Raw genomic sequence first — 15,666 nt, 5'->3', positions numbered from 1 at the left:
ACTAGAAGGATGATTCATCATGACAATGAAATCAAGTCACAATGAGAGTGATGCAAGCATTACTAATATCTTCTTAAGTTTGAGCCGTTAGTGTGATTTCATATTGGAAAAATACAAATCCTTGAGCAGTAACGGTTTTATTGCCTATTAACCTTGCCATGTACTAAATAACTCCTCGAGTTCCATTGCTTAGAAAATTAGGTGGGAAAGTACTTCTGCACATTGATGCAAGAAGTGATTATCTAAGCCAAGAGAAAAGAGACATACTATTGAAATATCTTCTTAAAACCACTAAAAATGATGGCAGTCATACCTGGGATGGTAATAATTATCTTCTTTCCTCTTGAGATGAGTGTTTCCAAAAACTTGAATGATAAGGGTGTTACATATTAATTGATGGTTTTTAACAGTTTTCCATACGGTCCGGAGGTAATCTTCATTTCTGCATAGCTTCTCTCTCTTATGTATTCCACAGGATTAAAAACAACCCTAGATTAGTTTTTTATTGTCGATCCTTTAATTTTTCATTGAATATATTTCATTTATATATACTGTATGACCCTCCCCCGACTACAACCTTGACGTGGTGGAAGGGCTTGTGCGTTCCGATGACCCCTAGAGCTGTACTGGCGGGAGAAATAAAAATTGCTCCTGGTAGGGTCACCCATGCCAGATAGGTCGAAGGTTAGGAGCCAGACGAAAGGTAGTCCACGCAGCGTCTGTTCCTCAGTGAGGCGGCTGCAATGGCGTCTGACCCCAGTGGGGCGGCCAGTAAGTGATGGTGTCACGTTAAAAACACTATTGAGGAAGGCAACGGGAAACCACCTCAATTATCATTCCCAAGAACAATGTGATGGACAATAGAGATATTTTGAGTCCTGGCAACCACGGGGCTCGGCCCAATCGGCCGTGTGTCGTGCCCGGCAGCGGGGGAGGCAAGGCTTCCGCGGTCGTCATCCCACGAAACCCTTGCAAGGGAAAACCAGCAGCAGCAGGACAGAAGACGCAGGAGAAGAAGACCAAATTAGTTAGAATAGGAACGTGGAATGTTAGGACAATGATGAGGACAGGGAAATTGGAGAATGTTAAGCGAGAGATGGAAAGGGGAAATATAGATATTTTAGGTCTATGCTAGGTGAGATGGAAAGATAGCGGGGATTACTGGAGTGATAAGTATAGAATAATATACAGCGGTGGGGACGAGAGCCAACGAGGGGTTGCCATACTATTAAATGAAGAGGTAGGAAGAAGCGTAGTCAACATAGAGCAGGTAACGGATAGAATACTACTAGTGGAGATAAAAGCAGAACCGACGAACTAAGTTATTATTCAGGTATACATGCCACCGAGCAACCATAAGGAAGAAGAGGTCGATAAGATATACGATCAGTTAGAGGACATGATCGCGTGTGTTCCTGCAGGGAAACATTTGATAGTGATGGGGGATTGGAATGCGACGGTAGGCGAAGGAAGAGATGGTGATGAGGTGGGCGACTACGGTTTGGGCACGAGGAATGACCGCGGGGAGAAAGCAGTTGAGTTCTGCAGGAGACAGGGGTTAGTCATCACCAACACTTGGTTTAGACACCACAAAAGACGCAGGTATACATGGAAAATGCCAGGTGACTCAGGAAGATATCAGCTAGATTATATCCTGGTTAGACACAGGTTTAGGAATAGTGTGATAAATTCCCACAGCTTTCCGGGAGCGGATGCGGACTCAGACCACAATTTAGTTGTTATGAAATGTAGCGTACGTTTCAAAAAGATAAGGCAGGGGCGGCGAGTTAGAAAATGGAATGTAGAAGCATTAAATGGGTTGAAAAGGAAGGAATACAAACAGGCGGTAGAGAAAATCATGGAGGATGGTAAAGGGCTTATTACTATCGAAGAAAAATGGGAAATGATCAAGGCAGGCGATAGAGAAAATCATGGAGGACGGTAAAGAGCTAAGTACTATTGAAGAAAAATGGGAATGTATCAAAAAAGGGTTGTCTAAAGCGGCAAAAGACACTATTGGAACCGTTAACGCTAAAAGGACTCGTAAACCATGGATCACGGATGAGATGATTACAAAAATGGATGAGCGGCGAAAATGGAAGAATATAAATACAGAATTAGGCAAAATGAAGTACAAAGAATTGAACAATAAATTGAGGCGGGCCACAAATAAAGCAAAGGAAGCATGGTGGAAGACGCAGTGCGAGAATATGGAAAGTCTGCAGAGGAAGGGGGAAATCGGTGCGCTTTACAGCATAGTTAAATCTTTATCGGGAAGTAAGAAAGGGAGATCAACGATAGCAGTTAGAGATAAGGCCGGTAAGGTAATAGTTGACGCAGGAAAGATCCAAGAGAGATGGAAGGAATATGTAGAAGACCTGTATAGTAAAGAGCTTAGACCAACAAAGTTAGACATTGAAAAGGAACATGACGTAGAGGAAGATAGCTTAGGTCCAGGCATACTAGACAATGAGATAGAAAGGGCATTAAGGGAGATGAAACTAAATAAGGCCGTGGGGGTAGATAACATTCCCGTGGAACTTTTGAAATGCTTGGGAAAATGTGGGAGGAAGAGGCTATATGGGCTGATCCGTAGTATTTATGAGGAGGGAATCTGGCCGGAAGACTTTGTGAGATCAGTTTTAGTTCCTATTCCGAAAAAGGTAAAGGCCACGTCATGTGAGGACTATAGGACAATTAGTTTGATATCCCACGCAGCTAAGGTTGTTCTCAGGATCATAAACAAAAGGATAGAGAGTAGGGCAAATGATTACTTAGGGGATGATCAGTTTGGGTTTAGGAAGGGGAGAGGTACGCGTGATGCCATTGCAGTAATGAGATTATTAATCGAGAGGAATATAGAACACAACCAGGAGGTATTTGCCTGTTTCGTAGATTTTGAAAAAGCGTTTGATAGAGTAAATTGGGAAAAACTAATGAGTAAATTGCAGAAAATAGGAATAGATTGGAGGGAAAGGAGGCTAATCCGCAACCTGTACATGTCTCAGACTGCCCAGGTGAGGGTGAGAAACGGGGAGTCAGGATGGGCAGTGTTAGGAAGGGGTGTAAGGCAGGGTTGCCCATTATCACCGTTGCTGTTCAACCTGTACGCAGAAGAAATGATCAAAGAGGCATGGGAAGAACTCGAGGTAGGAATGAAAGTGGGCGGGGAAGTCGTAAAATCAGTTAGGTTTGCTGATGACCAAGCTTTAGTTTGTCAGTCAGCCAAGGGGCTGCAAGCATTGCTTAGTGAATTGGAAATTCAGTGCGACAGGTATGGGATGAGAATCAATATTAATAAAACAAAGGTTATGCGATTTTCTAGAAAGAAAAAGGCCAAGCTTAACATTAAAATAGGAGGGCAAAAGCTAGAGCAGGTAGAACAGTTTACGTATCTCGGTAGTGTTTTGGACCAACACGGTCAAAGTAGTAGGGACGTAAGGAGAAGAATTGCGCTAGGCAAAGAGGCTTTCACGAGGAGGAGGGAGTTGATGACGGGGACTTTGAGTAAGGATGTTAAGAAAAGACTCGTAAAAACTTTGATATGGAGCGTAGCTATGTACGGAGCGGAAACGTGGTCATTGAAGCAGGAGGATAGACGTAGATTGGAGGCTTTTGAAATGTGGGTGTGGAGAAGAATGGAGAAGGTGAAATGGACAGAGAAGAAAACAAATGAGGAAGTACTTGGTATGGTGGGCAAAGAGAGGGGTTTGTTGGGAGCAATCCTATGGAGGCAGGAAAAGTGGATGAAGGGGGTGTTGACCGGCAGTGGGATGTTGAAGACTGTGATAGAGGGTAGAATGTTGGGCAAAAGGGGAAAGGGAAGGAACAGGATAGGGTTGTTGGACGGGATGAAGGGAGGAAGGAAGTACTCAGAGATGAAGAGGGACCTGATATAGAGTAGGATGATTGATTTTGTGTTTTGTTAGGAGTAATAAAATATTTGTTTGGTAGTTGTGTCAGTCCAAAAACCTACCTTAACCGGTAGATTACTTAAAAAAAAAAAAAAAATACTGTATGAAAGGGGTTTCTATTCCTATCATAGCAGCAGTCAATCAATACGCCCAGTTTGTGGTTATAATAATTAATTATTGTCAAACATTATCCTCTACCTTCCTAAAATAAGAATATCTCCTTCTCCAAGGAAAAAGACGTCAACGGCACCATCAACTTCCTCGACTTGACAATCACAATTAGGGATAATAGACACGAATTTGCAATTCATAGGAAACCCACTTATACAGACCACATAATTTCTAATGATTCCGCACACCACTTTTCTCACAAACACCCAGCCCTCCACTCCATGATCCACCGCCTCCTACACATCCCCCTTTCCCCCATAAACTTCAACATTGAACTCGTGAATTTCACTAATATATCTACCAACAATGGTTTCAACCCCAAACTAGTTGACACATTACTACGGAAAAAACAAAAAGCAATGGCCATAAAAAGCATTTCCGTATCACAGCCCGCAGTATCTAAAGATTTTAAGTGGTGCTCGATCCCATTTCTGGGAGATCTTTCATATAGGATTTCCAACTGCCTACCCACCTCACTCAAAGCAGCCTTCTACCCACCCATAACCCTCTCCAAACTTCTAGCCAATGGAAGAGACACCCAGGATAGCCTTCTCAAATCAGGCATTTATAAACTGAAATGCGAGGATTGCAACAGCGTTTATGTCGGTCAGACCGGCAGGAATATCAAGTTACGAGTCAAGGAACACCCAAGGTGTCACAAAAATCAGAATAACAACTCTCTCTTCGCCAAGCATTTACTAGAATTCGACCACAGCAGTAACTTTGTCCCAGAAATATTACACACACTCCCAAAAGGATTAAAAATGGACGCTCTCGAGCAATTAGAGATAAGAAGGCACTAGGTAAACCCCAACACGACACTTTGTAATGAGCAATTGTTCCCATACCCCTCCCCACTCCTCTCCAAGAAACTAGCCTTGAAATGGTCATAACAATCCATCAACGCACCTGCGAGCCCCCACCCCTCTCAGGTCCTTCCAACCCTCCCCGCCTCCACTCTGTCCTGAGGGTGAATATTCTTACTCTGTCTGTTTTGCAAATTTGTACCTGATGATGCCGCAAGTCGGTGAAACGCGTTGTACCGTATAATAAAATCTGTGGAAAAGTACGAGTCTTTCTTTTTAGTATGGACAATAAATTTTGGTTTACTCTCACTGTACACTGTAAAATTTATTTTGTAATTAAGAGCTTTAACTATGCAAAATTGAGGATATTATTCTATAGATGAACCCCATTAGCCTTTCAAGATATTGACAAAAACTTCAAATAATTATCTTGTTGATTTAAAACATTCAATTCAGAATATAGAAATCTATGAGGGGCAGTCAAATGAAAACCTAATGGACAAACACACTACACCATGCACCGCCAAGGACATAACCCACATGCCCCTGTGAGTTGTCACCATGCAATTCTCCTACCAGTGATGTCATTATCTATATGCAACAACAGTGTTGCCACCTTCTGCATGGACTGTGTGTTATGACAAGTGTTAGGTTATGATTTGACTGCTCCTTATATATACAGGGTGCGGTGCTTAAATCTGCACACATTTCAATTTGAATTTTGTGCCATATCACAGTTCCACAGGAGGTGGCGATTGGCATTCTTGAAAGCTATGGGCATCTGGTAAACAATCATGACCAAAAAATGGCCGAGATGTTACAGACAAGTGCTGAGTACAATCGAAGAGCCGCTATTATCGAAAGTGTTCACACTGGGTGTTAGATTTAGAATTAGTTCGATTCTTCTAGAACCTCTCATAAACTGTTTACGATATTGTGGCCAAGTATAATGCTTCGGAGAAGCCTGGAGAAGGTTTCGCACACCTGACACAGAAATGTGTGCTTGTCAGGATTTAAGTACCACACCCAGTATATACACGGTGTAAATTTGTGGATACCATATTTATGAGTCCATATGTATATACTTAAGGCAATGTGGTAGTCCTGGGGGTAGAGCATTGGACTACTGACCAGAGGCCTCGGTTCAATTCCAAGGCACATCTCTCCATGGCACTCCCAGTTTCACACAAGCTGTGTGATTTTTCAAGTACCAGACCTCCCTGGGAAACCAATGCTCAGGGAAAGGAACTAACCCCATTACCCTAATGTGTGAATTTAATATGATAATGGACTTAGTACTAGGTGAGCACTACCCTCACCTATCAAACCCACGTTCAGGTTAACTACTGCGGTTTTGGAGTTGATACATACATAAAGAATTAAAGTGAAGCTGCTTGCCTTAATTTACCATGCACTAAGATAGAAAACATTCATCACCTAGATTATTCTCTAAAGACAAAGTGATAGACTGGAAAATGCTATAACATTGACTGGAGGGCCCAGGTTTAAATTCCAGTGCCTATGGACAACCTTAACTTCACCCAATAAGTGTTATTTGCCAGTAACAGTACTTCCTTGGAAACCACAGGGGGCAGAGGAAAAGGAAATCATCCCACCACCCTGATGTTTGAGTTTTTGCACTGATATGGTGCGGAACGGTTTAGCATGACATAAGCTCTACCTCCATCTATTAAACCAACCTTTGGATTGATACCAATATCAATAATGGCACACAATAAAGAAATTAACGACAGACTAAGTAATTCAATTGTTCCCGGCTCAACCTTGTCGAAATTCATTTTAATTAAATGAAGAATACAATGTATGGTATATACATGGACTGCGACTTGATTAATTTGTACCTGATGATGATGCTTGAGCGTTGAAACCGGTTGTACATGAATAAAGGACAGTGGAAAGATACATTGTATTCTTCATTTAATTAGAATAAGTAATATTTCCAAGTAACCATTATGAGACAAAAATTTAATAAAACCATCAATACCACACCTGACTCTTATTATCCTCAGACAGAAGTACATAATATTAAATAGTAATAAACTCTAAAGCGCATTAACTAGCGGCAGGCCTTATGACTGTTGTAGTTATTGGTCCTGCCCTCAGTTGTGTAGAATAATCACGTTCCACAGATGACTCATAGCCTCGGCTAAGTGAGACTTCAAGGGTAAATTTATTATGTCCGTACGCCACAAAGGGAAATATAATTCCCATCCAAATTCTGCGGAGGTTAGCAAAAGTTGTATGATGACTGTTAGCTACATCACTATCATGAAATGATGTTAAAATTGACAGCTCAGATAATACCTCTCTTCAAGCCCCCAAGCAACCATTAAATGGATTCTAATACCACCAGTCAAAACAAAATATTTCAAGTAGACTTTGAGAGCACTTGTTGCAATAATACCAATGAAAGTCATCCTGAAACATAGGATAAATTCTTCTAAACAATGGCATTGACAACTATAGAAATTCTGCTGTATGAGTATGATGAATTGTCGCTGCTATACGTGGATGAACTGTCTGTAATAAAATTAGCAGTACCAATAATACTGATAATAGCATTGTTGATGAGTAAATTGATTGAGCTAAAACGTTGAAATCTACTTGTACTGCGTGTGACATTTTTTTCTTTCAGCCTCAAAACATTTTTTTTTAAATGTCCCTCAGTTTTCAATTAAATTATATGATTATTATAAATGCTCATGACCATGGTATAAAATCCAGTAGAATGTCCATTTCTAAGGCTTTCCATACATCAGTGATCTCTTAGGTGTAATGAGACTTACTTTCCATTTTGACAAATGAAATGGGCCATTTTCAAATCCCACAGGAAAATTTAATCAGAATGCAATGTCCTTATTTGATGGAAATAACCACTACATGTGGATATACATATGAGATAAAAGCGTACATTATTTTACCTTTACAAGGGAGTATACCAATTCTTAACATATAGACATATCAATATAAAATATCACCAATACTGCTTACTTTTTTCAATTAAATCACCACTCCAATAAAATCAGTCTCAAAAAGCTCTAATTTTTTAATGAGAATATCCATTATAGAAATAAATTCTGATACTAAACATGCACAAACTTTGTCAATTAAAGACAGCATTAAATATTTTCAATTACCCATCCTGGAGTAAATTTCTGGTTTTCACCATTAGCCTGTCCTGTTCAGAAGGAAGCTTAGGTCACTGTTGCCTGGATATTCTTTAGGTTTCTCTCCCCTAAAAATAAAAAACATTCAAAATCACCGTAAATATATGGCAGTATTTTTTTACATGAATTAACAATGATAAATTAAAATTTTTATACTTGTTAAAACTAGAGTGACAATATAATGGCTTTGATCAATCATGCTAATTCAGCAAGAAACAGCAGAGTGCACCAATCTAATCCTGAATTAAATGACCATTTCATTGTTCAGTAATTAATGGCCAGTTACTCAAAAAAAACTCTTCATTAACCCAGCACAAAACCACATGACTGAATGAACACAACTGATTTCATCTTATGTTTATAAAGTTTATCAACAAATATTCTTACGTGTTGAACGAAACCAATTTATCACCAAGTAGACTATTAATTACAAATGGTAAATTAAATTTTCTTAAATCTGTAGGATTTTTTTTCTAACTAACATAATAACAACAAAACCTGGCAGATGCCCAAGTCTTCAAAAGTACTTAATCCTTTGCAACAATACCAAAGGGTAAAAACTATTTGCCTTGGCTGGGATATGAACCCAGATCTCTCAATGTCCACCCAAGTGCTTTCGACAGTTTAGCTACTGCCGTGTCTTCTTACACTCAGAAATTCGGGGGTTTTAGAAGAACAAGATGTTACGACAAAATACCATACATATGTCACAGGTATTCGCAGTCGTGCGCATTGTGCCACAGTCCATAAGGTTAAAGCCAACTTGAACCACTAGGGCAAATTCTTTGACAAATTGACATTGATTAATTCTAAGAAACAGCAGAATATGCCACAACAGCAACTTTTATTGGGGTCATGCGCAGATGCACAATACAATGCAACAGTTTCAAAGTGCCAAAATCATTCGCCTTGACAAGGTTTGAAACCCGGTCTGGGTGAATAATTTTCGAAATTTTCTGCATTGTAATGTGCATTAGCAGCCTCCATTAAAAGTTACTACTTTGGCATCTCCGAAAACCTTGGTATGGTAGACAGGCTACTTATGTCAAGAATGTTATGGTGGGCACTATAGAGACAATGAGTCTTGATAACTAATGGAACTTGGCCCAATCAGCCATGTGTCATGCCCAGTAGTGGGAGAGGTAGTCATCTCACGAAATCCGCGTAAAGCAGAAGCGAAAGGGATAGTAATGCACAAAATACGAGTAGCGAACTAGCGAGGGACTTGGAATATTAGGATGATATTGAGGACAGGGCAATTAGTAAATACTACTTAGAGAGGAAATTAGAGATTTAAGGGCTGTGTGAAGTGAGATATGGAAGTATGGTGGGGATTACCAAAGTGATAGTTATAGAATAATACACAGTGAGAGGGAAGAGGGCCAGCAAGAGGACCACAATATTTAACAAAAAGTTTGGAAGAAGCAAAGTAACCACAGAGCAACTGACCGATAGAATATTAGTAGAAGTAAAAGTTTAGAATAGAAAATATTAGTAGAAGTAAAATATAAAATTAACAACAAACTTTGTTGCTATAATGCTTGCATGCCAGCAAGAAATCATTAGTGGAAGAAGTCAACAAGGACTATGATAAAGTAGAGGTAATCAAAGGAAACATATGATAGTTATTGGGGTTGAAATCCATTGGTGGTCATAGGAAGAAATGGAAGTAAGGCAGGGAAAGAAAAGTTTAGGAAAAAGGTATTACTAGGGGGAGAAAGCAATAGATTATTTCAGGAGACAAAGTTTTATCACAGCAGACACTTGGTTTGAAGACCAAAATAGGCATAGGTATACATGGAAAATACCAGGTGATTCAGAGAGATATCAGTTAGACTAACACTAGTATTATGGTTAGGCTCAGATTTATTAAGAGCATGATCAATTTGCTCTGTTTCCCAGAAACAGAGCTTGATTCAAATCACTATTAAGTAAAAATTAAGTGTAGAATCCAAAGAATCTAAAAGAGAAAGCAGAGAAGATAGTTTAGGAAATGCAATGCAGAAGCAACAACTGAAATGACAAGAAATGAGTATCAGCTGGCAGTACAGGATATTGAGTAAGGACAAAGATTGGGTACTATAGAGGAAAAATGGGATGATATCACAAAAGGGATAGCAAAAGCTGCAAATGAAACTATAGGAACTGTACTTACGATAGACTATTGATTATGGGAGAGTTTATTAGATATATAGACATGTGAAGAAATGGAAATATGTAACAATAGAGTTAGGTAAGTTATAAAGAGTTAAATAATAAACTGAGGGAGGATACAATTAGAGCATGGTGGTAGACAAAGGTGAGGATAGGGTAAGCTTCAAAAGGAAAGGTCAAATTGGTGCTCAGTACAGGAGGGAAAGCAATCTCAGGAAGTAAGATGGAAAAATCCATGGAAACAAATCAAAGATAAACCAGGAAATATATCAATTGAATCAGAGCAGATCCAAGAGAGATAGAAGGAAGAAGTAAAGGAATGGTAAAGATATTAGTCCAGAAAGCTTTGAGAAGGGAAGAGAATATGATGTAAGGTTTAGGATCAGAGGCAGCCTTACTGGTGAGCGGGGCCTTGTGCAGCCGCCACTGCGTGGGGCCTGACGCTGCGGTTACGATGCAGTGGAAGTGATAACAATGTGATCAGTGGTTATGGTTCCAACAAGACAGCAAATAATAACCACACAACAATGGAGGGTGTTGCAAGCTTTCTATCGCTTATAAGTTATTCACATATTCCATGGCTTTTTCTGTCAGGCCCTCGCAATGTCACAAAATCTCTCACGTGATCATAATTCGTAACATATCTGTAATCACCCTCCCATGGACTACTACCTTGACGTGGTGGAAGGGCTTGTGCATTCCAATGACCCCTAGAGCTGTGCTGCCAGGAGTAATGATAATTGCTCCTGGTAGGGTCACCCATGTCAGATATGTCAAAGGTTAGGAGCCAGACGAAAGGTAGACCACGCAGCATCTGTTCCTCAGCGAGGCGGCTGCAAAGGCGTCTGACCCCAATGGGGTGGTCATTGAGTGATGATGTCATGTTAAAAATACTATTGGGGAAGGAAACGGGAAACAACCTCAATTATCATTCCCAAGACTTAATGATGGAGTCCACAGAGAATATGAGTCCTGGCAAGTACGGGGCTCAACCCAATTGGCCGTGTGTCGTGTCCGGCAGCGGGGGAGGCAAGGCTTCTGCAGTCGTCATCCCACGAAACCCTTGCAAGGGAAAACCAGCAGCAGTAGGAGAGAAGACGTAGGAGGAGAAGAAGACCACATTAGTTAGAATAGGAACAAGGAATGTTAGGACAATGATGAGGACAGGGAAACTAAAGAATATTAAGCGAGAGATGGGAAGGGGAAAAATAGATATTATAGGTCTATGCGAGGTGAGATGGAAGGATAGTGGGGATAACTGGAGTGATCAGTATAGAATAATATACAGCGGCGGGGACGAGAGCCAACGAGGGGTTGCCATAGTATTAAATGAAGAGGTAGGACGAAGCGTAGTCAACATAGAGCAGGTAACGGATAGATTATTACTAGTAGAGATAAAAGCCGAACCGACGAACTTGGTTATAATTCAGGTATACATGCAACCGAGCAACCATAGCGAAAGCAGTTGAGAGAGAGAAAGCAGTTGAGTTCTGCAGGAGACAGGGGCTAGTCATCACCAACACTTGGTTTAGACACCACAAAAGACACAGGTATACATGGAAAATGCCAGGTGACTCAGAGAGGTACCAGCTAGATTATATTCTGGTTAGACACAGGTTTGGGAACAGTGTGATCAATTCGCACAGCTTCCCGGGAGTGGATGCGGACTCTGACCACAATTTAGTTGTTATGAAATGTAGCGTCCGTTCCAAAAAGATAAGGCAGGGACGGCGAGTTAGAAAATGGAATGTAGAAGCATTAAATGGATTAAAACGGAAGGAGTACCAACAGGCTGAAGAGGAAATTATGGAGGATAGCAAAGGGCTAAGTACTATCGAAGAAAAATGGGAAAGTTTCAAGAAAGGGCTGTCTAAAGCAGCAAAAACACTATTGGAACTGTTAACGCTAAAAGGACTCGTAAACCATGGATCATGGATGAGATGATTACAATGATGGATGAGCGGCGAAAATGGAAGAATGTAAATACAGAATTAGGCAAAATGAAGTACAAAGAATTAAACAATAAATTGAGGCGGGCAACAAATAAAACAAAAGAAGCATGGTGGAAGACGCAGTGCGAGGATATGGAAAGTCTGCAGAGGAAGGGGGAAATCGGTGCGCTTTACAGCATAGTTAAATCTTTATCGGGAAGTAAGAAAGGGAGATCAACGATAGCAGTTAGAGATAAGGCCGGTAAGGTAATAGTTGACGCAGGAAAGATCCAAGAGAGATGGAAGGAATATGTAGAAGACCTGTATAGTAAAGAGCTTAGACCAACAAAGTTAGACATTGAAAAGGAACATGACGTAGAGGAAGATAGCTTAGGTCCAGGCATACTAGACAATGAGATAGAAAGGGCATTAAGGGAGATGAAACTAAATAAGGCCGTGGGGGTAGATAACATTCCCGTGGAACTTTTGAAATGCTTGGGAAAATGTGGGAGGAAGAGGCTATATGGGCTGATCCGTAGTATTTATGAGGAGGGAATCTGGCCAGAAGACTTGGTGAGATCAGTTTTAGTTCCTATTCCGAAAAAGGTAAAGGCTACATCATGTGAGGACTACAGGACAATAAGTTTGATATCCCACTCAGCTAAAGTTGTTCTCAGGATCATCAATAAAAGGATAGCGGGTAGGGCAAATGATTACTTAGGGGATGTACAGTTTGGGGTTACGAAGGGGAGAGATACTAGTGATGCCATTGCAGTAATGAGATTATTAATCGAGAGGAATATAGAATACAACCAGGAGGTATTTGCCTGTTTTGTAGATTTCGAAAAAGCATTTGATTGATTATATTGGGAAAAAATAATGAGTATATTGCAGAAAATAGGAATAAATTGGAGGGAAAGGAGGCTAATCTGCAACCTGTACACGTCTCAGACTGCACAGTTGCGAGTGGGAAACGGGGAGTCAGGATGGGCAGTGTTAGGAAGAGGTGTAAGGCAGGGTTGCCAATTATCACCGTTGCTGTTCAACCTGTATGCAGAGGAAATGATCAAAGAGGCATGGGAAGAACTGGAGGTAGGAATGAAAGTGGGCGGAGATTCGTAAAATTAGTCAGGTGTGCTGATCAACAAGCTTCAGTTTGTCAGTCAGCCAAGGGGTTGCAGGCATTGCTTAGGGCATTGGAAATTCAGTGGGACAGATATGGGATGAAAATCAGTATTAATAAAACAAAGGTTATGCGATTTTCCAGAAAGAAAAAGGCCAAGCTAAACATTAAAATAGGAGGGCAAAAACTAGAGCAGGTAGAACAGTTTACGTATCTCAGAAGTGTTTTGGACCAACACGGTCAAAGTAGTAGGGACGTAAGGAGAAGAATTGCGCTAGGGAAAGAGGCTTTCACAAGGATGAGGGAGTTAATTACAGGAACGTTAAGTAAAGATATTAAGAAAATACTCGTAAAAACTTCGGAAGGAAAATGTGGGAGGAGTTTTTATGGACCAATTCTTTGCATTTATAAAGGAGGAGATTTGCCAAAAGATTTCAACAGATGTGTTTGTTCCCATTTCAAAAAAGGCCAAGGCAGCGATATGCGAGGACTAAAGAACAATTTGCTTGATTTCACATGCAGCTGAAGTGGTTCTCAGGATCATCAATGAGAGGATGGAAAGCAGGGCAAACTATTACTTAAGGGATGATAGGTTTGGGTGCGGAAAGGGAAGACGAAATGAACCTTGGATGGGAAAATACTAAAATCAACCTTTCCCATGCCCCTCCTTCCCACCACCTTGACATGTCATAACCACGGCAAAACCGCCTTTTCCCTTACCCTTTCCCTCCCACAGCCACCTTCAATTTCCCACCCCCCCTTTCCATTTTAAATTAATGGGGTCACTCTAAAGGCAATTGGGATAAGTTCCACCCAAACTGTCAAATTAGATGATCTAAATCCCAACCATTTGCGTTGTTTTCATTTTCCATTTGGGTCATGGGCTCACAACATAGTTATATTCGAAGAAATCAATGATATTATAATTAATGTTACTCACGCTAAAAATAAACGGGCAGGAATCTCCTTCAAAAGCTTTAAATTGTCGCCATCAACCTCCAAAATACTCCCTTCCCTTAATCCAACAACAGGAGGCATACCAGGGATTACATGATACTGATTTATGCGAGTTTCTCGAGTTTCCTAAGAAATATTAAAAAGATACACACTTGAAATTACAACATAATCTACAGTATTTGTATGTACTGTAGACAATATTAAATGCCATTTTTTCTTAATAATTTATAAATGCCAAATGTTGTTCTGATTCTACATTTTTATACATATGAATTCCACGAGGAAGTAGAATGGCACAAAATCAAGTCAGCACAAAATGAGGTGAGTTACGGCCTTGATTAGACTGTCGTTCAGTAATAATTCACCTTTTAACCCAGATCTACAAAAAAAGTGTACTAACCCCAGATCCAAGTATATTGACACCATCAGGGTCCGTTTGCAACAACTTACCCCCATATGTTTTGAGCCGGGTGTTGGATCCATGTAATGTGGATTCACGTTGAATGGAACAAATGCCAATGCACTTAAACTGGGTACGTGGACAATGGGCATGTCATTAGTCGTGCAAATGCTTACTGTGGCGACGTTTGTTCCTGCGCTGCTTCCCATGTATGGAACGCCGTCCTTCAAAATGAGGATAAATACTTACACAACTGTCAAGGACGGGGGGGGGACCACGGATTACAGAATCATTTTCCACACCGTGTGAGAGACAAAGAATTACTCCTGAAAAGGGTATCGTCCACAGTGACTAAATTCAAATTAGCCGCTACTCACGGTAAGAACCCTTTTTCGCAGCGGTTCGATCAAACGATGATCATACAAAGTTTTCAATAATAAAAATGTATTCCCTCCACCTATAAAAAACGCCTGAGCATTTTGAATCTCTTCTTCGTAACTCGTCGATTCGTGAATACTTCTAACTTCATATCCTGCAAACATCATTGAGGAATCATTTAATTTTGCAACTCCCACAAGGGTAATTTTCACCTTATAGGAATATTACTCACCCCATTGACCCATGGCAGTTTTAACTTCATTGGCGTACTCGTCATGATTTATGAGCGCAAAGGGAATAAATAATATCTTCGCAACGTTATTCCTAGAAAAATGTCTTATTGTTAGTTATAGCAATTGAATGAGGATTTTTTTAATTTACTGACTAATGATTAATATTACGGAACCTTTTAAAGAAGGAATCAATTTCAGCCTTGGCATATTGTAAATACTCGGACCCATAAACTGTAGACGTAGATAAAAGCAATAACTTCCGTTTACCAGCCATTATTATGTTGCATTAATGTGAAATATTGTGTAAAAATTTTCATACAGTTCTAACAAAGTAAGTACACCGATTGTGAGGATCTCAGCGCGGAATCACGTGAAGTAATATCATTATCATAGATTACAAAAGATGAAACT

At 40.2% G+C, this 15,666-nt stretch overlaps 1 protein-coding gene across 1 annotated transcript; it reads right to left on the bottom strand.

Moving 5' to 3' along the window:
• Window positions 1-7,726: 7,726 nt before the first annotated feature.
• LOC139695185 (alpha-aspartyl dipeptidase) lies at window positions 7,727-15,657 on the bottom strand. Its single transcript, XM_071593856.1, has 6 exons — window positions 15,429-15,657; window positions 15,255-15,346; window positions 15,022-15,176; window positions 14,695-14,868; window positions 14,228-14,370; window positions 7,727-8,147 (listed from the first exon to the last, which is right to left on the bottom strand). Exons 1-6 carry the CDS (start codon window positions 15,527-15,529, stop codon window positions 8,081-8,083), a joined length of 732 nt encoding a protein of 243 aa, XP_071449957.1. The 5' UTR covers window positions 15,530-15,657; the 3' UTR covers window positions 7,727-8,080.
• Between the last annotated feature and the right edge of the window lie 9 nt (window positions 15,658-15,666).

Source organism: Hetaerina americana, unplaced genomic scaffold, assembly GCF_022747635.1.
Source record: "Hetaerina americana unplaced genomic scaffold, ioHetAmer1.1.p SCAF_6, whole genome shotgun sequence".
In the NCBI taxonomy this organism is placed as follows: domain Eukaryota; kingdom Metazoa; phylum Arthropoda; class Insecta; order Odonata; family Calopterygidae; genus Hetaerina; species Hetaerina americana.
The sequence above is the reverse complement of the archived record's forward strand: the minus strand, read 5'-3'. Positions and strand labels throughout refer to the sequence as shown.

Bases quoted from the DNA above. Each gene is read 5' to 3' on its own strand.
- LOC139695185 (XM_071593856.1), bottom strand. From the start codon at position 15,529: ATGGCTGGTAAACGGAAGTTATTGCTTTTATCTACGTCTACAGTTTAT. The intron at 14,869-15,021 runs GTGAGTAGCGGC...CTCATTTTGAAG, and splicing joins TGCGAAAAAGGGTTCTTACC to GACGGCGTTCCATACATGGG. The intron at 8,148-14,227 runs GTGAGTAACATT...TTTTATTTTTAG, and splicing joins CCTGCCCGTTTATTTTTAGC to GGGAGAGAAACCTAAAGAAT.